The following is a 27,663-nucleotide window of genomic DNA, read 5'->3' on the forward strand; positions in this document are numbered from 1 at the left end:
AGGGCCATTTTGAGGTGACTGAGCTCCTCATTTAAGTACCGTATAATCCTGAATACCATACGCACTTTTTTCCCCCAAAATATTGGCTCTAAATCTTGGGTGCGGGTCGTAATCAAGCCGTTCATTCTCATAAATATTTACTACTTTTACATGGAGTATTGAAATAGATTTGAATACGGTTACCGTACTCAATATACCACATGTAAATGGGCATTCAGGTCTTATTGTGTTTTAGTTGCGTTCTAGAAAACAAGATCATTATTTTCTCAATACAGTTACAGTGGCATGTCAACACGAAATGTAAGTTAATGAAATATGGTAAATCAAAGAATATGGGTAAACATGCAGTAAATATGAAAACCGCTGCTGTGGATGCTCGATCGTCATTTGTTTTAAAAGTGTTGCTGCCATGCTGGGTGCACGAATAGCTGATCTCGCGGGATATCGTACTTTGCGAGAGTCGAGACTGTTGGTTACGGAAGTCTACCTCGCTCACATTCGAGTTCCGTATCTGTCCCGTGAAAGTATTGTCTCGATTAGAGATGGAGCGATTCTGAAGTAGTGATTCATAATGAATGAATCATAGCACTGAACGACTGAATCATGATTCAGGGAGCAAAATGAACCAACTCGTTTGTGAACTGAAAGCTGAATTGAGAGTTGGTAGCCGCAACTCGTTCCTTGGTTGTTCTTTCATTCTCATTCATATTGCCAAATCGAGTATCCAATGAATCAATGACTTGTGAAGAAAGACTCTGTTATTTTTTATTTAACCTGAACTAAAAGTCCGGTTCACAAGTCAAATACTCCTAACCGAACCTTACAGGAAAAAATACATTTTTAAATAAGAATTTATCACGTCATTTCAAGTCACAGACTTCACGAAACTGTAATACACACTCAACTTCCAGCTCGTTGCGAAATGTTAGGTTAAGTTCACTTCAAGGTTCCCGTTCTCGTTCTCGTGAACTACTATGAACTAACGAGTGGATCATGGCCATAAAAATGTTCATATCTACCATAAATTTCAAATTCGATTGTCGTACAGTTTCGAATGGTAGCTACTTAATTTTAGAAAGGATTAGTCGGACAGTTGTGTAGCATTTTTAGACTGTAACCTCTAAAAAGGATATTACTCTCGTTAAAATGCTAGCAATTACCTTGAACATTTCATTCTTGTAACATGTAAACTTGTAAAGCAGTAGTAGTTATAAACATAACCGAATGGTTCACCTGAGTCCATGCTTTCGCTTTTGGCTCCCCATCACGTGGTAATCGAATGAATTAATCATTTGGTAAATAGTTTCAAATGAATTGGTTCTTCCAAATGAATCAGACTCCCCATCTCTAGTCTCAATAGTAAGCGATGAATTCAAAACTGCATCTGCGGTCATTTACTGTGCGTGGGAAACTTAAAGATGTAAGCAAAGCTCAAGTGTATGGAAATCGTGCCTTTGGCAGAAAGTACAATATTGATGAACTGTGTATTCGTGATTGGCAGAAGAAGGAAAAACTTCTAAAAAGTAACTGCGATCGCTGAGGGTTCTGCGGGTGGAGTGCAATGTTTCCAGAAATTGAAGAACGACTCCACAAATTTGTGATAGAAAAACCTGAGTTAGGATATGGTGTTTCTAGTGAAATGTGCCTACTGAAAGCACTAGTGATCTCAAGAGAACTCAAAACACAAAGCCACAGACGGATCTGAAACTTTTTTGGAGAAAGGGATTGTGCATTTGGAGACGTACGTCTATTTCAAGTCGTCTCCCTGGAGCGTATGAAGAAAAATTAACAGCCTTTCAGTGTCATATTAATCTGAGGAAGCAGAATTCTTATTTGCTGTCGCAAATTGGGATTGCTGACCAGACACCTCTATTTTGAAATGCCCTTGGAAAATACAGTGGATACGAAGGGTTCTAAAAGTGTAATCATCAGAACAGGTGGTAACGAAAAGCAACGATGCACAGTAATGTTGTGAGTATTAGCGGATGGAACCAAACTCCCTCCGTATGTGGTTCTGGAAAGGAAAACACTTCCGAAAGGAAACTTGCCATCTGGAGTTTTTGTTAGAACACATGAGTCTGGCTGGATGGACAGGTGTTAGTTGAGGACTGGGTGAAGTACGTTTGGCAACGTTGCCAGGGAGCTTTGTTTCAAAAATGAAACATGCTTGTGTTGGACAGTAACCGATAACATACAACTGACGCCGTAAAAGATATGATGAGGAAAGGAAAAACCAATCTTGCGATAATTCCCAGAGGACTAGCTTCTATTCTACAGCCATTGGATGTGCGCGTGAACCAGTCTTTCAAAACTGCAACAAAACAGTTGTACATTGAATGGATGTCTAATGGTGATCACGCGTTACACCAACCGGACGAATGAAGAGGCCTGAAGTGGGACTAATATGCAGCTGGATGAAGACCGCACGGGCGCGCATTCCCAACGATCTAGTGTCCAAAAGCTTTAAGAAATGTGCAATTTCAAAACAAATGTGCAATTTCAAATTCAGTGGACAGTAGCGGGGACGACTATTTGTGGAAAGATGCCAGCGATGAAAGTTCCTATGGTGAAACTTCAGATAACTGAATTGTGAATGATCTTAGTATTGGACCAATTTTATTTATGATTTTTGTGATGATTTTATTAATTGTAAGCTGTTTGAATTTATATTTGAAGAAAATTAAATAGGTATGCAAGTTATTTGATTTTGTATATTTTCCGTATTTTGCCGTCTCAAATTTAGGGTGTGGGACTTATTCGGTGGCGGGTGGTATTCAGGATTATATAGTACTGTGACTTGCACAGTCAAATAGCATTTTTATTACTCCATATTTTTATCGCAAGCAGTGGTTGAACGTCTTCAACCAATAGCAGTCTGTATGGATCGGATTGTGGTACACTGCGTGTCCCTAGTTTAAATTGGTAGTTTTCATTAACAGAACGTCGAGGAGAGGGAGTTTTCCTTTGCTTTCTACCTTCACAGTGAACTGAATGTTGGTGTTGATATTCCAAGCCGACCCATACAGACCGCTATTGAAATAAAATGTACAACTACCACTTGCGACAAAAATATGGAGTGATAAAAACATTAGCCGAGCATGCAAAAAGAATTTGTCAACTACAGCACTTAAACGAGGACCTCAGTCATCTCAAGATGGCCTACATGCTAACGGGTACAGCTTTAAAGATATAAAGCGAACACTCCCTCTCAGACGTCCAACAGCCAGGGAGAAAGACTACGAGCGGCCTGAAGACATGACTGATACGGGCTGGAACCGGGATGTCTTTTAGTGACAAATCCAGGTTCTTTTTATGCACTGTTGTTCATGCCTGGAGGCCTCATGATGAGCGTATCAATCTTGCCTTTGTTGTGGCGTGACACACCACCTTCACTGCAGGTGTGCTGGTCGGGGACCATCACAGTCTGTTACTCCTGGTAGTGATAGGTCACAGACAACACAGCGATATGTGCTGCACACACTGCAGCCTCATGTATTGCCATTCATAACAGGGCTTCCCAGAGGCATTTTACAACAGGATAATGGTTGGCTGAACAGAGCAGCGGTATCACAGGTGGATACCTGATCACCAGATTTATTGTACATCAAACATGTCTGCGACCACCTCAGGCATCAACTTCAGTAGCCTAAGAATGTAAACAATCTAGAGAACCAGATGCAGCAAATATGGACAGATATGCTGCATGATACCACACAACAACTGTATGTGTCCTTGTCTGTTTGTGTGACTTCTTTAATTCAAGGGAGAGGTTTATCCAGAGAATACTGGAGTTCAGTTTTCTGCAATAAATTATTGTTTTATTTCGATACTTACTGTCGGATTTTTTATTTTGGACACTCAAGTTTAGGCTTTAATTACAAACAAACCAATAAGCCTATTGCAGAGTGAGTTATACCAATATTTTCCTTGTTTAATTCTGCATTAGGGTATAAAAGAAACATTGTTTTGAAGTTCGTTAAATATTTTTTATTTGCGGTTGCAGTAAATATTGTCCGAGATTTTGGCTTCTTCTCTAGGAAGCGCTCACTTAGGAATATATACAAGGAAAACTACTTGTCTGATGGTAATAACATTTTTATATGTTATAACCACATATATTTGTAGTGCAATACTCAAGTTACATTTTTTCAACCACCCCAGAAAACGTTATTTTGCTAAAGCAACTTCTTCTCAGCCCAGGATAAGCATACAACAAGAAACTTGGGCTTGTTTCAAAGCACTCAGTCGTGGTTATCAAAAACTACAACCACTGTAACAGTACAGTGTGGTACCGAATTTATGAAGAGTAATATTGAAGGGAGGGTTTGTGTACGCCGGACCATGCGATTAACAGCAGACCGGGTGGTGAAACCGGGTGCAGTGTTGCCGCGTTCAGTAGTAATCACGCCCGCAACAAATACAGCTTTTCGTTTATTTTCAACCTTTAATTTTATTTCCTGTTATAAATTCCACTTTCTATCACCTTTTCTCAGAAGGTCTTTGGACCTTCAATGGCAGGTTTAAAAAGGGTCGGTTTCCTAATATAAAAATATCACCAATTTTTACAAGGGTTATTTACATATATTTACAATATTTAATTCTTTAAATTTTCTTCATCTGAAAAATCACTGTATTCCGATGAATCGGTGCTGCTGTCATTCATGTTGAATTATGACTGGCTCTAAATAAGGGACATTTTTAGACAGTCCATCTTTCTCCCAGTAGTGGTCTTCAATTCTCTTAGCATGTTTAGCACACTGTTTGCAGAGTTCAGGGGTCGTGGTTCGTAAGGCTTCTCGGCATAAAGTGTTAATTGGTTCCATACCTGTACCATTTTCTAATGTGTTAGCCATATTTCTTTTTGCTATTTTCCCTTTTATGTAAGTCCAAATGAGCTTGATTGGATTAAGCTCGCAATGGGCCCCTGGTAATCAAGCAAGCTGTACATCTGGTTGAATTCGTTTAGTCAGTTGTTCCAGCTTCTTTACCATGTTTGAAAATAAGGCCTGGCAAGGACAATCAGCTCTGATTTAGTTCATTTGTTATAATAGTGAAATATTCTTTGATGTTATACAAGATATCATTTCGGATTTCAGCCACAACATGTTCAGGTTCTTAGTTGAAGGACCGACCATTGTATCATATGGAGCTTGATATACAACAACAGCGGACCTTTGAGGCAATAAACTCAGGACTTTCATGAACCATTCTTCATAATGAGTTGAGTTCATCTCATTGTGGTAATCACCACTTCCTTTCTTTTCAAGTAACAAAGTTCTGCACCATCAAGAAATCCTTCTTCATTTCCGATGCGTAAAATTATTATGCATTTCCCAGCTCCAGACAATCTTTGTTATAGTTATCAAAGTTGTTTTCTAAAGCATCTACCATGCTTCCTTGCCACCCATATTTCCTAGTATGGTTTCGTTCAAGGTATCGTCTGTAAAGAAGATCGTGTAGCCCTGTGCTCTTAAGTCTCTAATTCGTCTAAGGTAGGTATGTCAAAAACATATCAGATGTAAGGCTTTTCAGGCGTTTGCTCTATTAACCAGTGTTTCGTCTTAGGTCTGACACTAGACTCAGAGTGGGATGTGTCAGACCCTACCCACTGACGCTGGGGTGTATGCAGGTGAACTTATCAGAAGCTCTTATAAGAGGCACAGTCTGATAACTGCATACGGGAGATAAATCTCCACAATGGAATTATTGCCCGCCGAGCAATTCCGAATGGCAAATTCTAAATTCCCCTGGAGGGGAAGACAATCTGCCACTTTCTGATACACAGGAAACCTCTTGTCCCCTACTTTCCCCCCCCCCCCCCTCATTTTGAAATAAACAAATAGCACTCCAAATCACTGCAAGTTCACCCTCTGATAACGGCATCTTGAAGTGACGTGGCCAGCATGCAGAACATAGGACAAATGAAAATAGCTTGCGGACAAATCAAAGTCACAGGCATTCCGTTTCACAACTACCCAGGGCGAGTGTACACGGCAACACTGCGCCCGATTTCACGAAGCGGCCTGCTGTTAATCACATGGTCCAGCGTGCACAAACCCTCCCTTCAATATTACTCTTCATAAATTCGGTACCACACTATACTGTTACAGTGGTTGTAGTTTCTGATAACCATGACTGAGTGCTTCAAAACAAGCCCAAGTTTCCTGCTGTACGTTTATCCTGGGCTGAGAAAGATTTGCTTTAGAAAAATGATAACTTTTTACAGGGTGGATGAAAACAATTGTAACTTGAGTATTACACTACAAACACATATGGTTATAAAAGCTTCAATACCATCAGTTTTCCCTCCATATATTCGTAAGTTAGCGCTTCCTACAGAAGAAGCCAAAACCCCGGACAATATTTACTACAACTGCAAATAAAAATTATTTAATGAACTTCAAAAACAATGTGTCTTATATAACCTAAAGCAGAACTAAACATGGAAAATATTGGTAAAACTCACATTACAACAGGCCTATCGGTACGTTTGTAATTAAAGCCTAAACTCAAGTGTCCATAATAAAAATTCAGACAGTAGATCAACATTACAATCACCCATAGTAAGTTTCAAGTTTCATGGTACACATTTTTGTTTTCAATTGGGTGTATATAAGTGAAAACACTTTGTACAATATTATAAAAACCTAACAGCAGTTTTCCACATTAAAATAGTTGTGTGTAACATATGGACTTTTAGAGCAGTGTCACTTAAGTTATCCTCACAGCTAGATCAACAACAAAGTAAAGTAAATGTAACATGTATATGAATGCATTCTTGTAAGATAGCTGACTCTACCTCTGAGAGACTCTGTGATTGTACACTGATTCATTCTCAAGTTCACAGCAGATCCAGGACTAAGCATTAAGACAGCTGTAACTTGGTCACATCTTTCCATGCCCACTACACATTTAACATTCCTTCAAGTCTATCAGTTTTAAGACAGACACCACACACACACACCTCCTCACTTCCGCATGAGTATTCTGCCTTTCAGTTCCAGAGACCTGACCAATTATCATGCAGTAGACTCTTCCTTTTATGTTGAAATTACAGTAGAAGTCCATTATAGCGGGAATTCATACCGGTGAAAATTTTACTCGCTATAACAGATTGTTGTTATATCCGATTTTTCATAAAGGTCGGGGAAAACCCCATACACATTAAAACTAGTATGAAACAGCAATAAGTTTGTTCAAAACTTGAGTTTTCGCGAATGATATCCACAGTAAGGCTTACTAGTTTGTTATTTTTTGAAATTTGGTACTACGTGAAAGTATATGTTTAATTTTATTCTGAAAAAATTATAGTATCACTCCAGAGGCTTCTGTGGACACTTTCTAGTTTTCTTTAACTTTTACAGTGCCAAGGTGCCGATGCATCGGCACTTACATTCTGTACGAAAAATGCCAGGATGCCGATTCGATCGGCACCCTCTTATAAGTGGTGTAGTTATGCAGTAAGGCGCTAGATTGCGCCACAAATCAAGTAGAAAGAAGGTAGAATGTTTGTAATTCCTCCTTATGTCATTAGATGGCACTGACATAGCTTCATTTTTGCTAGTTTACTCATCGATTGTGAGTGTATGATCTGCGAGCGCTTGACGTCTATGATCCAATATGGCAGCCTCCTTGTTTGTTTATGTCCGCTTGTTGTGACTTGTTTTCAATAATTTTACGTTCTAATTGACGCATTTGAGTTACTTATCGTAATATATTAAGTTTATTATTATTTCTACTGTAGTTACTTAGCAATTTATTTAGGTCGTAGTAAAGTTGTAAATAGTACATTTATCAGAACAAGGCATGTCGTCACGTAGGCCTGATTCGGGAGAAGAAATTGAACTTTTGGGTTTCTTTGAAGACGTTAGCGACTCTAATTTTAGCGAAAGTGATGATTATGATTATGATGTTTTTGGAGTCTTCAGATAGCGCACCAGGGAATGATGGAGCCGTGCCATTGGCTAATGGGCAACATCAAAGAGTTATAGTGACAGTGCTAATGAAAATGTCAGTGGCAGTGAATTAGATGATTCTTGGACTGAATGCATATTCCCTGAAAGTAATGTTGTCCATCCCCACCATTTTTATCAAATCCCAGGGCCAAAACATGTAGACCTACCTCATCCTGATGCTCCACCCATAGAATATTTCAATCTGTTCTTTACACTTCCATTCCTGACTCTATTAGTTGATTCTGTATGTTGTTCCGATCTTTTGAACTGTTCTGTAGTAACAAACACTGCTACTAGTCACAGTTCTCTCAAATGATTGCTATTACCCTCCCAAAATTCATAAAATATCCAATCACCGGGCGAGTTGGCCGTGCGCGTAGAGGCGCGCGGCTGTGAGCTTGCATCCGGGAGATAGTAGGTTCGAATCCCACTATCGGCAGCCCTGAAAATGGTTTTCTGTGGTTTCCCATTTTCACACCAGGCAAATGCTAGGGCTGTACCTTAATTAAGGCCACGGCCGCTTCCTTCCAACTCCTAGGCCTTTCCTATCCCATCGTCGCCATAAGACCTATCTGTGTCGTCGCGACGTAAAGCCCCTAGCAAAAAAAAAAAAAAATATCCAATCATTGACAGGTTACATTGTTGGTGACTTTCTCTCCACATGTTCAATGTTTCTGGAAATTAGTTTATAAATTGGAAAATAGACTTACAATAACAATATAAATTGGTATATATCATCCCAGATAAGAGTTAAGATGAAATATCTTCACTTAGTCACTTTGGATTTCGTGTAAAATGTGCTAATTAATTTCAAATTTTTTTCCTTTTTTAAATAAAAAATAATAATATTTTTGTGCACAATATTCCACAAAATTTTGTTTTTTGAAATACAAGTCACATGTTTATACTCCTTGGAGTATGTCAAGCTCACGTACCAAATTTTACCTCAATATCTTTTAAAATGAGACGTAAATAAAAAATTTTATACAGTAATGGAAAAATCCATTGAAACATGCTTGGCATTCTATGCATATGATGCCCTATTATGGGTCGGCATCCAAAGGGTTAAACATCATCACTGAACCTAACCGTATATGTATCATGAACTTTTCACTTTACAAAGGAAATATATCCTCCTATTCAATATATACACATCTTCATCACTAGATGGAGTAATAATAGCCTAATATCTTGTAATATGCATCATGAAGACATATTTCAAGCGCACCATGTAGAGAAATGATAACCTCCTCGCTACAAAATTACATGGGAACAGCCTTGCCAAAATTTAGCTAGCTGCGAGAAAATATAAACTATCCTCTGAATCAGTGATGTACTCTGCCATATCTTGAGTGTCTCACATTCTCACTTAATTTCAGTATATAACATTAAAAATTAAGCGATCATATACTTCAGTCTTTATTTGTAACGAGTTAACAACTGCTATCGACCATGTTATTTACGCATAACGATAACATGTTCTCTTTCATTTCTCATTTTCTTTACAAAACAGCAGTTTGATGGGTATTGCTAATCGATTCAAACATCGCCTTCAAATGTCGACGAGAGAGCTCGCAAGTGCACATAGCCAGATAATTATACCAAAAGTCGTATTTTGTGGCAAACGTTTCCATTTTCTTATTCAAACATCGTCACCTAACCATACTATATGCATCATGAAAACATATTTCAAGTGCCAGTAGAGAAATTATAATCTTCTCGCTATAAATTTACATGATAATAGCCTTTCCAAAATTTAACCAGATGTGACAAATATAAAACTAACCTCTGAAATCAATGATGCACTCTGCCATATCTTGAAGTGTATCCCATTCTTTCTGAATTGAAGCATTTAGCATTAAAATTAAGCTATCGTTTACTTTACCTTTTATTTATTAAGAGTGAACAACTGCTATCAGATGCGTTGTTTATGCATTTATTACGAAAACATGTTCTCTTTAATTTCCATTTTTCTTTATGGAACAGCAGTCGACGGGTATTACTAACCGACTCCGACATCGCCTTCGAATGTCGACGAGAGAGCTCGCTAGTGGACATAGCGAGGAAACTATATCAAAGATGATCAATCACATGCAATATAATCGCTAAGTGCATAAATGTCGGTAACAGAAAAAAATCACGCACACTTAATTGCTCGTCATAGCAGATGCGTCAAGGATAGGGTTCTTGCTGTAACCGAGAGATAATACACAGTTTAATATAGGAATTTTGAAAGGACAGACAAAATCTGTCGTAATAACAGGGTTTTCATTAAATGCCGTACTCGTTATAGCGGACTTCTACTGTACTTCTGCTATGCCCATTCCCTTCTAATTTACAAAATATATATCTTTTGAAAACCTGATTTTGCTCACTATTTTATTCATCCAGCCTAATTAATTATATATCTATTTATATTGTGGTACACCTTACACTAGCTACCTCTGCAAAACCAAGAACATGCAATAAATTCCATTAAAAATATGCGATTCCTTACCCTTAAAACAGCATCCTTTTTCACAGCAGGGGGATACCGCACATGGTGACTAGTACCTCTTCCAAATAAACCAACAGCAAAAGCTCTTGCACTTGCAGAAGTACGTTGTGTTGCAGTATAACGGAACTGTAACAAATAAAAAGAAATATTTTACTTACTGTACATCCCAATAAAAACAAAAATGACTATTTGAAAGTTAGTAAACAAGTAACATTGTTATTCCAAAGAAACATTTACCAAGTACGAAGCAGCACTGTAATTCCCAGGAAAGAGATCAGGGAAGTAATACCGGTAGTTCTGAGCAAGTTGAATCATTTCGTCTTCCCCTATAGCAGAGAGTTTTTTCTCATCTGTTTCCTTCAATCTTGGTCGCCATGTCTTTAATGCAACATCATCTCTGCACAATCCAGGTTCTTAAAAGAAACACATAACATAGTTGGTTACTCTTTGACTATATACAAGTACAATCAACAAAGTAAAAAATATTTAGGGACTAAAGAGTGAAACAGACTGCAAGCAAAATATAGCTCCACAAAGTACCAGTATTGTAATCTATTTTGGCCGACAGAGAATTAAAGATCTAAATGTAGCCAAATAATTAACAGTAGTCAGTTGATAATATCCCACCAAGGAATGAGAATGTGCTGAGGCCTGTCACATTCTCCCAGAAAGATAATGAATGATTATGGAACACTGCTAGTATTAAAGTGGCATAGGAAACTGGAGATCCAGAAGGAGGTTTCATTCACCTGCTCTACCCAGCACGAATTTCACTATAAAGACTCAAACCTAGTATTCAGTTGTAAAAGACTGAGACATCTCAATAAAGCAGATAATTTTGTTACTTACAAAAAAAATTCAAGTGTATGCCTCTATAGGATCCATTCAAAGCCGTTCATGTCATATGATGAAATAAAATTTAAAACCTCTGCAACACCAATCCAGATCCATATAGTAAGTCAAGAAATTAGTAGGATTAAAACTATAGACCAGATCTTGTTTGAAAGTTGCTTGAATACAAATGTACTGTTGAACTAAGAATATATCAATATCAATATATCAATATATCTATATATCAATGATATGTGTAAAGAAGTGGAATCAGAGATAAGGCTGTTTGCAGATGATGTTATTCTGTACAGAGTAATAAATAAGTTACAAGATTGTGAGCGGCTGCAGGGTGACCTCGATAGTGTTGTGAGATGGACGGTGGGCAATGGTATGATGATAAACAGGGTTAAAAGTTTGGTTGTGAGTTTCACAAATAGGAAAAGTCCTCTCAGTTTTAATTACTGCGTTGATGGGGGTGAAAGTTCTTTTTGGGGATCATTGTTAGTACCTAGGTGTTAATATAAGAAAAGACCTTCATTGGGCTAATCACATAAATATGATTGTTAATAAAGGGTACAGATCTCTGCACATGGTTATGAGGGTATTTAGGGGTTGTAGTAAGGATGTAAAGGAGAGGGCATATAAGTCTCTGGTAAGACCCCAACCAGAGTATGGTTCCAGTGTATGGGTCCCTCACCAGGATTACTTGATTCAAGAACTGGAAAAAATCCAAAGAAATGGAGCTCGATTTGCTCTGGGTGATTTCCAAGAAAAGAGTAGCGTTACAAAAATGCTGCAAAGTTTGGGCTGGGAAGACTTGGAAGAAAGGAGACGAGCTGCTTGATTAAGTAGTATGTAAAGGAGAAACAGTTAAACTTTTGTATCCACCTATTCAATACATTAAAAGCAATTATAAAATTAGGATATCATCCTTATTTTATTGCTTAAATATTAAAACATAGGACATGTTTCGTTCATATTTTGAACATCTTCAGCCGTAAATACTCTTACAAGGTTAAATGATAACATTGGCAATGCCAGCACTGGAGTAAATACAGGCAGGAGGAGAAAGAATATGTCAACAGACTTTCTTACGTAAACTTTGATGAAATTACCATTTGCATGTCACCGAAGCTTGTTCATCACCAACTGACAGAGTCCCTGCTTATGTCTGGACGTTTGCCCTATTATACACTGGTCAAGACTACAAGCAATTTGTGAATTCAACAAATTTTGAAGTTAAATATTTCATAACCTATAATCAACAGTGCACATCAGTTTTGTCACTTTTATGGACGAATAGAGTAATATTGAAGCCTAACCTCAGCTGTTTTGAGTGTATTAAGATTCCAATTCCATACAGTATAATATGTGAAAAGTTATGCCAGTTGTAACAAAATGTTTGAATGTGTATACAACGAATAATTTGAAAATATTAAGCAATTTCAACAGATTGTAAATGTATTGACATTGTATTTTAAATATTAGAATAAGGTTTTAAAGGTTGAAATTAAATTATTATTTTCAATAAGACGACATAATAAACAAAACGTTTTAATATTTAAGAGGCTTCTCAAAGCTCATTAAGGATAAGTAAGAATATTTATGGCTGAAGATGTTCAAAATATGAACGAAACATGTCCTATGTTTTAATATTCAAGCAATAAAATAAGGATGAGATCCTAATTTTATAATTGCTTTTAATGTATTGAATAGGTGGATACAAAAGTTTTACTGTTTCTCCTTTAAACAGACTTTCAATGCAGAAAAATAAGGATAGTCTCTTGCAGTAAGTGGTATGTTCCGAGCTGACAGTGGAGAGATGGCGTGGGAGGACATCAGTAGACAAATAAGTTTGAGTGGTGTCTTTAAAAGTAGGAAAGATAACAATATGAAGATAAAGTTGGAATTCAAGAGGACAAATTGGGGCAAATATTTGTTTATAGAAAGGGGAGTTAGGGATTGAAATAACTTACCAAAGGAAATGTTCAATAATTTTCCAATTTCTTTGCGATCATTTAAGGAAAGGTTAGGAAAACAGATAGGGAATCTGCCACCTGGGTGACTGCCCTAAATGCAGATCAGTAGTGAACGATTGAACCGGTATATCATGATAAAATAACGTAACTTCACAAGAAATCATGGAGCAAAGAGTTGTTCGTGAATCTCATGAAAAACTAGGCACAAGTTATATAAACACAGAAAAGTTTTGAAATATTTGTGGTAATGACTGTTTATCAACACACTTGTAATTTTTGAATGTGATGAACTAATTTGTGAGCTGAAAACTAAGGAAAATAACTCACATAGCTCAAATGACACAAAAGGAAGGCAATTTTTTTCTGTAAGAATGGAATGCGACAAGAGTGAATGCAATAAACTAAAGAATTTTTATGCAAAGTGTCTGAGTCATTCTAATCATAATTTTGGACAGAGTTTGAATCAAACAGCTTGAAAGAAGAGAAAAATATTGACAGAGAAGACAATTCCAGAAATATCATCTTCTTGAAGGAAAATGATTCCAACATCTTCAAAATGACAGCAGCTGCAGACTAGCAATGGTGCCCACAATATAGCCAAGGAACAATGAGCCAGTGATGAATGATTATAATCATACATAAAATAAAACTGTATCTAAATAACTCTGAAATAAGAAAGGGCATTTTGTGAAAGCAATAAGTGGCCACATAGTCCCAAGGGACAAAAACATCCAAATTTTGAAATATTTACAGGTGAGATTCATTCATGTACAATTAGAGTGCTGTGAGCCAAATAAATGATCTTTACTGCAAAACAATGTGGTCAACCACCACTCCTAACTTGTAAAGTTTAGGACAAAAGTAATTAGGTTCACCTACTAAACAAATTCCCCAGATTTAGCTACATATGATATCTTCCTGATCCTAAACCTCAAGGTATTATTTAAGTACATGGACACTATCAGAAAGGTTGTGATATTTACTCATAAGGCTATCAGTTATGAACCACAGACAACAATTTTTAAAAAATGAAGGGAATTATTAGAAACATGCTTTTTTCTGTGAAAAAAAAAAAAACACAGAAAATGTAACAAGAAATACATAATTCAATCTTAATAAGGCAAACCTCCAAAAAACTACAGACAGAATTATATGGTTATGCTGATCAAAATGTCATCTAAAATCCTCCTCAGTTGTCAAAGACCGACATGGAGAAGTCATCTGAATGAAGCAGATAATTTTGTTACACACCCAATTTATTAAACAGTGTATGCCTTAACAGGATCTACTTGTGTCAAATCAGAAAAGAACGCCTCTGCAACTGAGTGATCAGGGCAACTCTGTCAAAAGGAGGAAATTCAAGATTCAATTCCCAACTTGGCATGTTCAATCCTGGCTCAGTCCCACAGTATTTGAAGGTGCTCAAGCATGTTAGCCTTGTGTTGGTAGATTTACTGCAGGACAAAGTTCCGGTCTTCTGTGTCTCCAAAAACCGTAAAAGTAGATAGTGGGATGAAAAAACTAACAACATTAGAACTTTACACTTGTAAAGCGTGTATTCAATCACAGTACACAAAACAATGATATCTGAAAATATACTTCGAAGAAATAAATAATTGAGGCAGTAAGTAAGAAAGTTTGTCACCATCTTCAAGGGCTGCCGACAGTGGGGTTCGAACCCACTAACTCCCAAATGCAAGCTGACAGCTATGTAATCCAAACCACAACCACTCGCAGTCTGTGTTATTTGTACCAATGTGTGGTGCATTCAATCAGCTTTCAGAGTTTTATAAAAAAATGAGAATGTAATTTCTTTGAATTACTCAATTCATATTTGTGACGTGAGACAGTGAACTACGCCAGATGGAAATCAGCATTCACCAGGTATTGTACCTATCACACAAGTGACCTGGCCAAAACCTATGTCTGTCCTCTGTTATGTGTTAGTCATTTATAACATTGCAGACGGTGCAGTAACAGTGAGTAGTTACAAACAAACAAGTTACAAATGGTAACAAGTAGAAAAGAGCGAGTTGGCCATGCGGTTAGGGGCACGCAGCTGTGAGTTTGCATTCAGGAGATAGTGCGTTCGAACCCCACTGTCGGCGGCACTGAAGACTATTTTCTGTGATTTCCCATTTTCACACCAGGCAAATGGACTGTACCTTAATTAAGGCTACGGCCGCTTCCTTCCAACTCCTAACCCTTTCCTATCCCATCATTGCCATAAGACTTATCTGTAACAGTGCAATGTATAGCCAGCTGCATAAAAAGAAAAACTGTGTAGAAACGATCAGACTATGCCAGTCACAACACGAACAAGGTGGTTCCTGCAACGCAGTGAGTATGTGTGAGAGAAAATGAGTAGGAAGGAAACAGATATACAACATGCAATTTGAGGCAGTTATATCACTAACTCACAAACATTGAAAGAAGAGTTCCAAAAAACTAGAAAAATATATATTTTTATTTAGACTGATAAGTAGGTAAGAATGTATTGCCACAAAGATAAGAATTAATGAAAATTCAAGTAGGAAACTCATCTTTCACATAATTTGTGAAAAATTGCCCTGGTCAGCTGGTTAGAGTACACAACAAGGTATTCTGCAATATATTTAGAATATCCATGAACCAAAGGATATAGAAAAGCAAATGTGTGGGAAGAAAATTAATTTGAACACAAGGAAGTATCATGTAACAGCTTGATAGAACACTATTGTGGATCATAGAAGTGAACATGGCAAATACACCATTACAATTAACAAGGATGAGAAATTAATATATCATATTCAGAAATTTCACCTTTTTGCAAGTCCTTTGCTGAAAGGAGATCCTGAGTAATTTCATTAGAGCTGTGAAATGGTTCTGCAAAGAAGGAAGAGAAGATGCTGATGTGAAAGTAAAAGTTGTGGCATAGATAGGATCATACTTTATTTTAAAAATTAATGAAAAATCAAAATTTTTCAGCTTTTTTCCAGTCATTCAACCGGGTCAGGAATAGAATGAAGGAAGCTCCCATCTAGCGGCGAGAATAGGAATTGTGCCAGCTGCCGAAGCCTGTCGCACTCCTCTGGTGCGATGATTAATGACAGAGAGATAAAATGAAATGATATTGGAGACTGTAGCTGGAATGACAGATAACAGGAAAAAATAGAGTACCTGGAGGAAAACCTGTCCCGCCTCCACTTTGTCCAGCACAAATCTCACATGGCGTGACCGGGATTTGAACCACGTAACCCAGCAGTGAAAAGCCAGCGCACAGCCACCTGAGCCATGGAGGCTTACACTTTATTTAAAAATTTATTATTGGCTTAAAATGCCTCATACAGATACATAAGAAGTGTGTGACAAATGGCAGGGAAAGAAGAACCTCTAGACCTATGGCTACATAAAGCACAGGCAATAGCAGCATACAGTGTTCTCTCTGCATTTAGATCTGAATGCTTCAAAGGACTATGACTACTGTCCAAAAATTTAACATCTTCAAAAGCCTTTACCAACCTCAAAAATACCTCCAGAATTATTAATTTTACCTAAAAAGTGTATATAACAAAAGTTATAGAACTTACAGCTTCCAATCAATTGTATCTTTCGTAGATTTTTACAGTTCAGATAAACCAGATATTCAAGAATTTAGATTTTTACTTGCCTAGTCCATCAACGTTGAACATAGCCTACATGGAAATACTATTCAATCGTCATAGGAAAGAGTTAAATGGCAGTGATGATCATTGCTGCTATGATTATTTTTAAGAGGTTCAAAACCACATGGTCCATTAGCCCTGTTTGATCAGAAGGATAATGAAGATGACCAAGATGAGAAGGAAAACTTGAAGATAATGAAGAGAAGGGAGTCATAAAAAGAGGAGAGGGGGGATAAAATACTCCCCAGACCTTGTATGTCCTAATATTGCTCAGCCAGAAGAAAACTAAAAGTGATGGCTTACAATGTCCTCACCCATAAAATTGATCAACAATAACAATATCTTGACAGTTGATAGTTGAGATGTGCTTTGTCTCTTCTACTGCCACTCATCTCCACTAGACAGCATTACTGCTGCAACTGTGTAATAACTAATTTGTCTGTCCTAATATCACCAAGCTAGAAGAAACCAAATCGTGATGGTATACAGTGTCCTGAGCCCTTAAAACAATCCCTCCAAAAATGAGTGGGAAAAGGAATCATAGAAAGGGTTGTTGGAAGCCTAGACCATGAATGACCTAATATCACCGAGCTGGAAGGAAACAAAATGTGATGGTCTACGATGTCCTAGGCCCTAAAAATTAACAACAATAACTGACTGACTAATGTTGTTAAGGTATGTCCTATCTCTTCTACTGCCACTCATCTCTGCTAGATGGCATTACCACTGCAATTACAAAATTTAACATGTCAATGATAGGTACATAACAGCAAGTCCTCTGTATGATGTATTATGCTCATGTTATGACAATACTATCTAACTGAACCTAAACGGTGCAGAAGCAGTACACCAGTGATATGTTTCAGTTCATATGTTTAGTCCGTTGTCATAGTTATGGCTCTAGTTTTTGACTGCATGAAACAGCTAGTGTCAACTCGGAGCCAGTTTGTACCTGCTGTTCAGGAACTAGAGCAGTTGAGCGAACATGGAGGGGGGGAAGTGCATGACATAATACATACTGAAGGCCAGTGGGAATGGTACATTAATAACGCTGTAGTCACGATTTTGAATGCAAGTATGCACACGTGCATGCATTGTGTTGTACAGGTGCCACATACCAATTTATAGGATGGAGATGATGATGATGATAATAATAATAATAATAATAATAATAATAATAATAATAATAATAATAATAATATTGCTTTACGTCCCACTAACTACTAATTTTACGGTTTTTGGAGAAGTTGAGGTGCCGGAATTTAGTCCCGCAGGAGTTCTTTTACGTGCCAGTAAATCTAGCAACATGAGGCTGACGTATCTGAGCACCTTCAAATACTACCGGACTGAGCCAGGATCGAACCTGCCAAGTTGGGGTCAGAAGGCCAGCACCTCAACTGTCTGAGCCACTCAGCCTGGTAATATGTTGTCATATTTATGGCTATAGATTTTGAAGAAAAACTACCATCACACAGAGTCTTCCAACAGATAATGAAGAAAAAATTGTGAATTTCCACAAATACGTGATCAATTTATGCATGAAAAATTCATACTTTCACAAAGAGACAACATGGACCAGCCACCAATTTTCTTCAAAATGCCGCTTGATTATACTGTAAGCAAAAAAGATGTGTCCAACGTCATGGTTAGAACTGGCGGGAATGAAAAGCAAAGGTATACAGTTATGCTTTGTGTAACCGCAGATGGAAGAAAACTGGCCAAATACGTCATATTTAAACGGAAAACAATTCCAAAAATAAAAGTAAAAGGCGTTATCGTAAAAGTGCAACCCAAAGGTTGGATGGATAATAGCCTAGTAGTAGACTCGGTGAAGCAGGTTTGGCTACGGTGCCCTGGTGCTATACTAAATTTCAGGAATATGCTTGTTTTAAATAGTTACTCAAGAAGTTCACGATGTTTTGACAAGTGGTAGAACAAACCTGTTAATAATTCCAGGAAGTCTAACTTCTGTTCTCCCACCACCTGATGTGTGTATTAACCACCCTCTTAAGGCAGCAGTGAAACAACTCTACACACCTTGGATGGCAAACGAAGTGCACAAATTTATGCCTACTGTTAAAACCATGCACCCAGAAGTGAAGCAGATTTCTGAATGGATAAAACGTGCTTGGAATTCCATTCCTCTGCAACTGGTGGAGAAGAGTTTTAAGAACTGCGGGATCTCTAATTCGCTGGACAGAACCGAGGACGATGTGCTGTGGGAGAACGATGATGGTGACGACGAGGAGGACTGCAATTCTGCCATTGATAATGAATGCTAAGAAGATTACAGGTAAAGGAGCATCAATATACAGTATCTTTATTTTATTTTATACTGTGTCTTTCTGCACAATTTTAAGATACACAATTACAGTACAGTCTTTCTATTGCAGGATGCCGGATGCTGTTGCTACAATCTTAGTATAATATTGTGTTTATGCATTTTTGTTTTATGTGACTCCTGCACTTTGCTAATTCATGTACTATTTATAATGTTTATTTGCTAATTTATGTACTGTTTATATTTTTTACTTAAGCCTTGATAACTTATTCCAATAAAGTAAAAAAAAAACACTTTCTAACCAGAGAATAAAGTGTCAAGCAAACCAAGTGATTTCAGCTGCTTCACACTTCCTTTGTCTGCCCAGTAAATAGTCTATTTCTAAATTTCATACAATTTTAACAAGTTGTTTATGACAGTTTGAAGTACTGAGTGCAAAAATAATAGTAGGGCTACTGTTCTAAGCTTCTAGCGAATATCTTAAAATCCAATATCTGCTAGCAGAAATCCCCTATATATCTGCTAGCTGTAGCAGCTGTGGAGATCAGGAACGCTCGACATTGATTCTGTTCGCAGCAATGGTTATGCACAGAGCAGTTCCTGCATGTGTAAAACAAAGAGAGGAAAACATCTGAAAAGGAGAGAGATGACTGTTGTGTTAAATATATTTAATAAGTTTATGGAAACATATCCCAACTGTATAATTGTTGATATCACAAAAATAACACCGGTATGTCTGTTTCAAGTGTTTACATTGCACGAAAAGAATTATCCACCATCGGTCATGTTACTATCTGAGTTAAGAGAGACCGTGTATGAGAAGCGTTTTATATGTGGAGTGCGACGAATTTGTAAGTAATTTAAGAGAGGATTCTAGTAATGCATGAGACAGCGAATCTTCCGATCTACAGAGGATCAAACCTCTTTGCAAGTTCAGATTAATGAAATCCCTGTCACGTAAGTAGGCAAATATATTTTAAAGCCGTAATAATGTATTTTTATCATCTCAAATATGTTCAGACAAAGCAGCTATATCCATAAATTTACATGTTCATAATTTTGTGAAGACCACGTAGACCACGCGGAGTGATATGAAATGTTTGTTTCTGCCTACATTACTCCTTTGATGGAAGGAATTTTAGTTCATTTAATTTTTCCAAAATGATCTGTTCTAAAATTAGGGTGCAGGGATTATTCGGCAACGGGTGTTATTCACGTAAGTACAGTAATTTTCATAACCAGTTATATTATATAATCTGTGTCCTGTTCGTTCTCATTATCCATGCCCAAATTATTATTGCTGTTGGTTTTCTTGTTCGTATGATAACATCTCCGTTTGGTTTCTGCAAGTACCACTATGGTATGCAACCTGCCTGTCTGCTGCTCTCTTCTCATGCGGTAGCCATCCTGCTCCCTAGAGCAACTACATGATGTCTGGCATAAAACATTATCATCTTGTTCTTCTAGATATGCTTTTGTCTTCAAACTGTGATTTTGGTACAGTTGGAAAGAAGATCAGGATAATTGACCATGTATTCACACCAGAGGGTTGGTTTTGTCTTATTGAAATATTATGAAAATGGAACCTAAAAACTTCCAAAAATGACCATAGTGTCAAATCGTTCTTTGTTAGAATCAAGAAAAATCATAATAATGTTATTGGCTTTACATCCCCTAACTACTTTTACGGTTTTCGGAGAGCCGAGGTGCCGGAATTTAGTCCCGCAGGAATTCTTTTATGTCAAGAAAAATCAGTCAGGTGTGAAAATGAAACTCTGGAAAAGCACTATTCACAGGAAAGAATTTAAAACAATGGCAGCATGATAAAAAGCACTGAACAGAATATTTCTTCAAGATATGGAAAGGTTTATATTCTCTTCGGTAGTATATAATGCATCACTATTTTATGCCCCCCAGCCAGATGAATCCAGTACAACTGAGGATGTTCAGAAATACTTGGATAGCTGATGGCACTGAAAAATTCTCTCTTTCATACATGCATACATACATCATCACCATTATAGACCGTTATGCCATTCAGCGTTCAGTCTGCAAACCTCTTTGAATTTACTAAATGTCACCACAATCCTCTATTTGCAACTAGTGCTGTGGCCACATTTAGCCCTATACCTCTTATCTTTAAATAGTTAGTAACCGAGTCTAAACTATCCTATCCTTGCTGTTGACCCTGACTACGATGTCAATACTTCATAAAACTTCAATTTCATCCTCAACTGCACCCTCACATGGAGAATACGCCGAGACAATTCTCGTCCTAATTCCTTCTACGTGCCTAAAAGAAACTATGTTGCGTGCAATAGTATTCCTGATGAACAGCCCTACCCCACACTCTGCCCTACCCTTTTTAACACCCGTTAAGTACACTTTATAATCTCCTATCTCTTCTTTGTTCTCTCCCCTTACCCAAATATCACTTACTCCTAGCACATCCAGATGCATCCTCTTTGCTGACTCAGCCAGTTCTACTTTCTTTCTTCCAAAAATTGAGTTTCATTTCCCTCAGAAATTCTTTGTGATGATGATGATGACGCTTGTTGTTTAAAGGGCCTAACATCTAGGGCATCGGCCCCTAATGGTACGAAGTGAGACGAAATGAAATGACAAATTAGAAGTCCAAAACCCTCCACTGACCAAAATTCAAAACATGAGGACGAAGAATGAATGGATGGATATGAATTTAAAACGATCAGTGGAACCGACCCACAGTGCCTCACATGCACAGAAGCTGGCGTAAAACAATAGTATTACTGACCAAAGGACAGCTTCTATAGCACGATACTGAATCGATGATGCTTGTTATCGAAAGGAGTCCAAAATTCAACTCAGCGGCCCCTCATAATGTTACTTATCGCTAGGAAAGTAGCACCATGGTTTTTGTCATGTTGCAGTACTAATCAAAAGTAGTGTAGACTCGCGGTATTCCACACATTATGGTACTACTCATCAGTAATGAAATTCGCACATGTATTACAGACCTACGGTGTTTCGCACATTGCGGCGCCATTTACAGGCAACGCAAACCTATGGTGTTCATCACAGAAGTGTACCAACCACAGAGACTCGCACTATCGCGTGGTGTTCCTCATATAGTGGGTACTAATCATAGGCAAGCCAGAACCATGATGTTGCTCACCCACGGTGTCGCTCATATAGTGCTACTAATCACAGGTACTGTAAAAGCCGTCACGCTCTCGTTTGCTACTAATCACAAACCTATTGGGTACCTAACATAGTGGTACTACGCGCAAGTAAAAGCGGCCCATGGTGTTCCCCCGCGTCGTGGTACTAATCACAAGCAGTGTCATTGTTCTAATATAATCATCACTTGGTAGCCCCTTTTAGTCGCCTTTTACGACAGGCAGGGGATACCGTGGGTGAATTCTTCGTTCATCTGCGTCCCCCACCCACAGGAGGTTGTGTGTTTGGTCCGCGAGAGGTATTTTATTTCCCTCAAATCCACCAGCAAGCCGGTTAGGACCCCCCTGTCCGCCACCTGAGATGCGCCACGTGGGACTATCACCTCTCCCCCTGCTACGCCAGCGTAGTAGGTTCGTGGAAATTCTTTGTAAACCATGTTTGTGGTATTACCTTTTGGGGCTACAACGACCATGCGACAGAACTGTACATATGAGAAACGGTCTTCTCTCAAGTCAAAAAAATAAATACACGTTTCTTCATTTTTAAAGGAGGTTCCAAATACGTATTTCCACATCTGTAACATTTTCAGTCTTTGAGATATACATAAGTATCCCCATAAAAAGAATTCAATCCCTTGATCAGTCCTTCCCCTACCCTCACCCCCATCTAAGTGTATTTTCTGAAAACAAAAATACATGTTTTTTTTAATTTTTAAAGGAGATTCCTAATACCAATTTTCACATATGTAACATCTTCAGTTTCTAAGATACAAGTATCCTCATAAAAATTAATTCAACTATTTTTCACTTCTCTTCACCCCCTGTTAAGTGCCTTCTCCAAAAACAAAAAGGTACAGGTTCCTGTATTTTTAAAGGACTTTCCAAATACTAAGTTTCTTGTCTCTAACATGTTAAGTTTTTGACATATAATATAGATATACCAGTAGTCATTTTAAAAATTCAGTCGCTTTTCCAATTCTTTTCAGGCCATAACTGGATTTTCTGAAAACAAAAAAATATGTGTTTCATTATTTTTAAAGGAGATTCCAAGTACCAGTTTTCATGCCTGTACGTCTGGAACACCTTCAGTTTTTGAGATAAATGTATTCTCGTAAGAATAATTCAACTTCTTCTTCTTCTTCTTCTTCTTCACTTCTTTCCAACCCTCTCCCGCCTTAAGTGGACTTTCCCGAAAACAAAACATACGTGTTTTATTATTAAGAAAGGAAATTCAAAATACCAACTTTCACGTCTGTAACAGCTTCAGTTTTCAAGTATCCTCATAAACATATTTCAACTCCTTATTTACTTATTTTCAACCCCACACCCCTTACATCGATTTTCCGAAAGAAAAAAAACAAATGCGTGTTTCTTCATTTTTAAAGGAGATTCAAAATAGTAAATTTTCATGACTGTAACCTTCAGTTTTGAGATGTTTCTCCAGAAAAAGAAATCAATTTTTTTACTTAATTTCACACTCCCTACTCAAGTGAATTTTCCAAAAACAAACAGTACCCGTTTCTTCAAAACAGCTTCCAAATACCAATTATAATGACTGTAACATCTTTAGTTTTTGAGATATATGTATCTTCATAAAAGGAATTAATCTCCGTTTTCATCCCCCCCTCCCCCACCAAGTTAATTCACCCACCAAATGCATGTTTCTTTATTTTTAAAGGAGATTCCAAATACCAGTTTTCACGTTTGTAACATTTTTAGATTTTTGGTGTGTGTGTGTGTGTGTGTGTGTGTGTGTGTGTATATATATATTCTCATACAAATAATTCAATTAATTTTTCAATTCTTTCACACACACATCCCCTCCCTCCCCTTCGAGGGTTTTTCCGAAAACCAAAGAACACATGTTTGCTTATTTTTAAAGAAGATTCCAAGTACCAATTTTCACGTCTGCAACATGTTATGTTTTTGAGATATACTGTAGATACACAAATTTTAAAAATTCACCCCCCCTTTTCAGTTCCCCTTACGTGGATTTTCCAAAAAAATATGTTTCTTTACATTTACAGGAAATTCGAAATACCAGTCTTCAAATCTGTAATAATTGCAGATGTAGTCTTTTTATAAATTCACCCTGTTTGTCACTCCTGTTCCATTCATCGGATTATCCAAAAACACAAAAATAAGTGATTATTTTCAGAGGGGATTCCAAATTTAAATTTTCATGTCTGTAACATCTTCACTTTTTAAGATATAAGTCTCCCCATAAAAGGTGTTCAACCCATTTTCCCCTTCCCCCCCCCCCCCTTAATGGGATTTTCCAAAAACAAAGAAATACGCGTTTCTTTATTTTTAAAGGAGATTCCAAATTCCATTTTTTACATCTGTAAACTTTTAAATTTTTGAGATATAGATATCCTCAACTTAAAAATTCACCCCCCTTTTCACCCCGTTAGCGAAGGAATATCCAAAAATCCTCCCTTACCGAGCACCTACACTTTAATATGAATGTATCCCCAAAATTTAATTTCTTTATGTCCAGTAGTTTTGGCTCGGCGATGATGAATAAGTCAGTCAGGACAAGTTATTATATATATATATATATATATATATATATATAGATAAGTGGCTTGCAGTCTAATAAGAATGTAGATATGTTGAGGAACTATACAGAGAAAACAGAAAGAATGTAGTAAATTAATTCGTAGAAAGAAAAAATTCTGCCTGAGACAACAAATAGAATCAAGCCAAGATGACTACAGAAACAGGAACATCCGCAAGATGTATGGAACTGCAACACAATTAAAAAAGGATTTCAACCAAGATCGAGAATTATGAAAGATAAGTCTGGAAATTTAATTGCTGATTAGGACAAATTATTAAATTACTGTAAGCAATACTTTGATTCCTTAGTGAAGGATGATGATCGAGAAACCTTTATTGGTAAACCATCTAGTTCCCCATCAGAAGAACAAATACCTGAGCCATCATATCAAGAGCTATTACAAGGTATTATACATTTAAAAAACAATAACGCTTCAGGTAGTAACAACATTCCTGTCGAGCTTATTAAATACAATGTAGAAAGATTACATAAATACATATATAAGATCATTCTAAGGATATGGCACGATGAAGTTATTCCAAAAGAATAGCAGGAATCACTTATTGTCCCAATCCTGTCTTATTCTTTTACAGTGTTTAAAACCATTTGCTGAAAATGTTATTGGGGACTATCAGAATGGTTTTCGTAGTAAGAGATCCACTACAGACAACATATTCGCAATTAAGACTATTAATGATAAGGTGTGGGAACACAAAGAGCCTGTTCATTATTTCTTTATAGATCTGTTCAAGGCATATGATTCAATCCATAGAGAAGGGTTGCGGAACATGATGGAATTTGGCTTTCCCATAAAATTAATTAACATGTGCAAACTGTGTATGGATGGTAATGTTAGCCAGTAGTGGCGATTAGGAGCTAGAAGGGCCGGGGGGGGGGGGGGGGCACAGAAAAAGACAGCACAAAGTACCAGGGTTTAAGGGCTATAAGAGGGGGGGAGGGGCATAAAAATTGGAAAAAACTTAGGTACTAAATGGTAAGTTTTTTAATGCTCTCTGAGCAAATTTCGATAGAGACTTAAAGGTTGAGTCTACCAACTTTAGTACCATAATAATAGTACTATACAATAGAACATTCACAAAAGGGACAATAATTAAGCCTATACATGTATTAAAATTAAATAGAAGTTCAGCGTGATTATACAATCAAAATGTCATTTAGTATATGACTACACATTAACAGACAGACACTAGATAGAACTACACAGACACATTTACCAAGCGAGACTGCCAGAATGACGAATGAGCGAGGCAAGAGGGTGAATCGGTTAGCCGCAACGAACAATATTTTCTAAGTATTTCCGCTAAGTTAATCTTAATAGGTGATTACAGAAATTAAAGGAGGAAGGAATTAGCTGAAAAAACAATATGGATTGTACAAATTGCTTTTTTATCATTTCTAGTTTCAGCTGATTTTTAAATAACTCTTAGGTTGTTCTATCTATCAAAACTTAAAAATAGTCGGGTAGCTAAAAGGGAATAAAAAATTAGTTTTTCTCCACCCCCTAATTGCCGCTACTGATGTTAGCTGTGTTTTGCTCAAGGGCAGAAAATCAAGTTCCTTCCAGAATCAAACTGGTCTGAGACAAGGGGATGCACTATCTCCTCTTCTATTCAACACTGCACTGGAGAAGATTATCAGGAAACTGAGGAGCGTTTTTTCAAAACTTGATAAATGCAAAAATTTTCAAAATTGAGTTATGCATGCTAATGTTATCAGTTAGACCTTGCTCACCATCCTGTGCAATCATCCTTTGCATAAGTCGATATTTGCCATGTACAGAAGTGGTTGAAATCACTAGGTTTTTGCAAAAGTCGATATATGCTCTTGGAAAGTTAAAGCAAAACTCGATAAATGCAGTTACCTATTATTCACATGGCATTCTCATGGATAATCGGAAGTGTTATTCTGTGGAACAATGAAATGACGGACTCCTTTATTGAAAGGATGTATTCTTGAAACTGCATGCCACGTGTTTCTGCGATTAGCCCTCAATGCCGTCGACGAAATGAAACTCACTTCTTGAGAAGTTTTAAACAAGTTACTGTGTGAGGAACTATTTCACTCTACAACAGTATGAATAATGAATCTGAAGTTTCTGAAGCTGGCATGCCAGTTCAGGAATGTGTCGGTGGAAGAAAGTCTAGATACAGGAAGAGAGTACCTGGAAAGCTGGCTAGAAATAAAAACGAACCTAATATTAAATGCATTCATGGACTCAAATACTTGCCCACAGGTACAGAAACTAAAAGGATGAAACAATGCAAAGCTGCTGAACTCGGCTATGAAGATATCACAGAATTCCATCATCATGTGACTTCTTTAAACAAGATCGATCACCGAGCTCGATAGCTGCAGTCGCTTAAGTGCGGCCAGTATCCAGTAACTGGGAGATAGTGGGTTCGAGCCCCACTGTCGGCAGCCCTGAAGATGGTTTTCCGTGGTTTCCCATTTTCACACCAGGCAAATGCCGGGGCTGTACCTTAATTAAGGCCACGGCCGCTTCCTTCCACTTCCTAGACCTTTCCTATCCCATCGTCGCCATAAGACATATCTGTGTCGGTACGACGTTAAGCAAAATAGCAAAAAGAAGAAACAAGATCGATCAAGACAAGTTTCTATTGAAGTATATACACATTTCCACACCTCAGTGCAGGGTAGTGAACACTGAAAGTGCTAGGAAGAAGAAAACTGTTTCTGTGAAGTACAGCATTAGGAAGAAAACTTGTGAAATACT

At 37.4% G+C, this 27,663-nt stretch overlaps 1 protein-coding gene across 2 annotated transcripts in view; it reads right to left on the reverse strand.

The window, feature by feature from the left end:
- Positions 1 to 27,663, reverse strand: part of LOC136864572 (multiple inositol polyphosphate phosphatase 1) — a 120,488-nt gene that overhangs the window by 44,085 nt on the left and 48,740 nt on the right. For both annotated transcript variants that reach the window (XM_067141751.2, XM_067141750.2), the window contains 2 exons: positions 10,690 to 10,865; positions 10,453 to 10,578 (listed from right to left, as the gene is read on the reverse strand). In XM_067141751.2, the coding sequence (XP_066997852.2) occupies positions 10,453 to 10,578; positions 10,690 to 10,865 (302 nt within the window). The remainder of the gene's footprint in view (positions 1 to 10,452; positions 10,579 to 10,689; positions 10,866 to 27,663) is intronic.

Source organism: Anabrus simplex, chromosome 2, assembly GCF_040414725.1.
Source record: "Anabrus simplex isolate iqAnaSimp1 chromosome 2, ASM4041472v1, whole genome shotgun sequence".
In the NCBI taxonomy this organism is placed as follows: domain Eukaryota; kingdom Metazoa; phylum Arthropoda; class Insecta; order Orthoptera; family Tettigoniidae; genus Anabrus; species Anabrus simplex.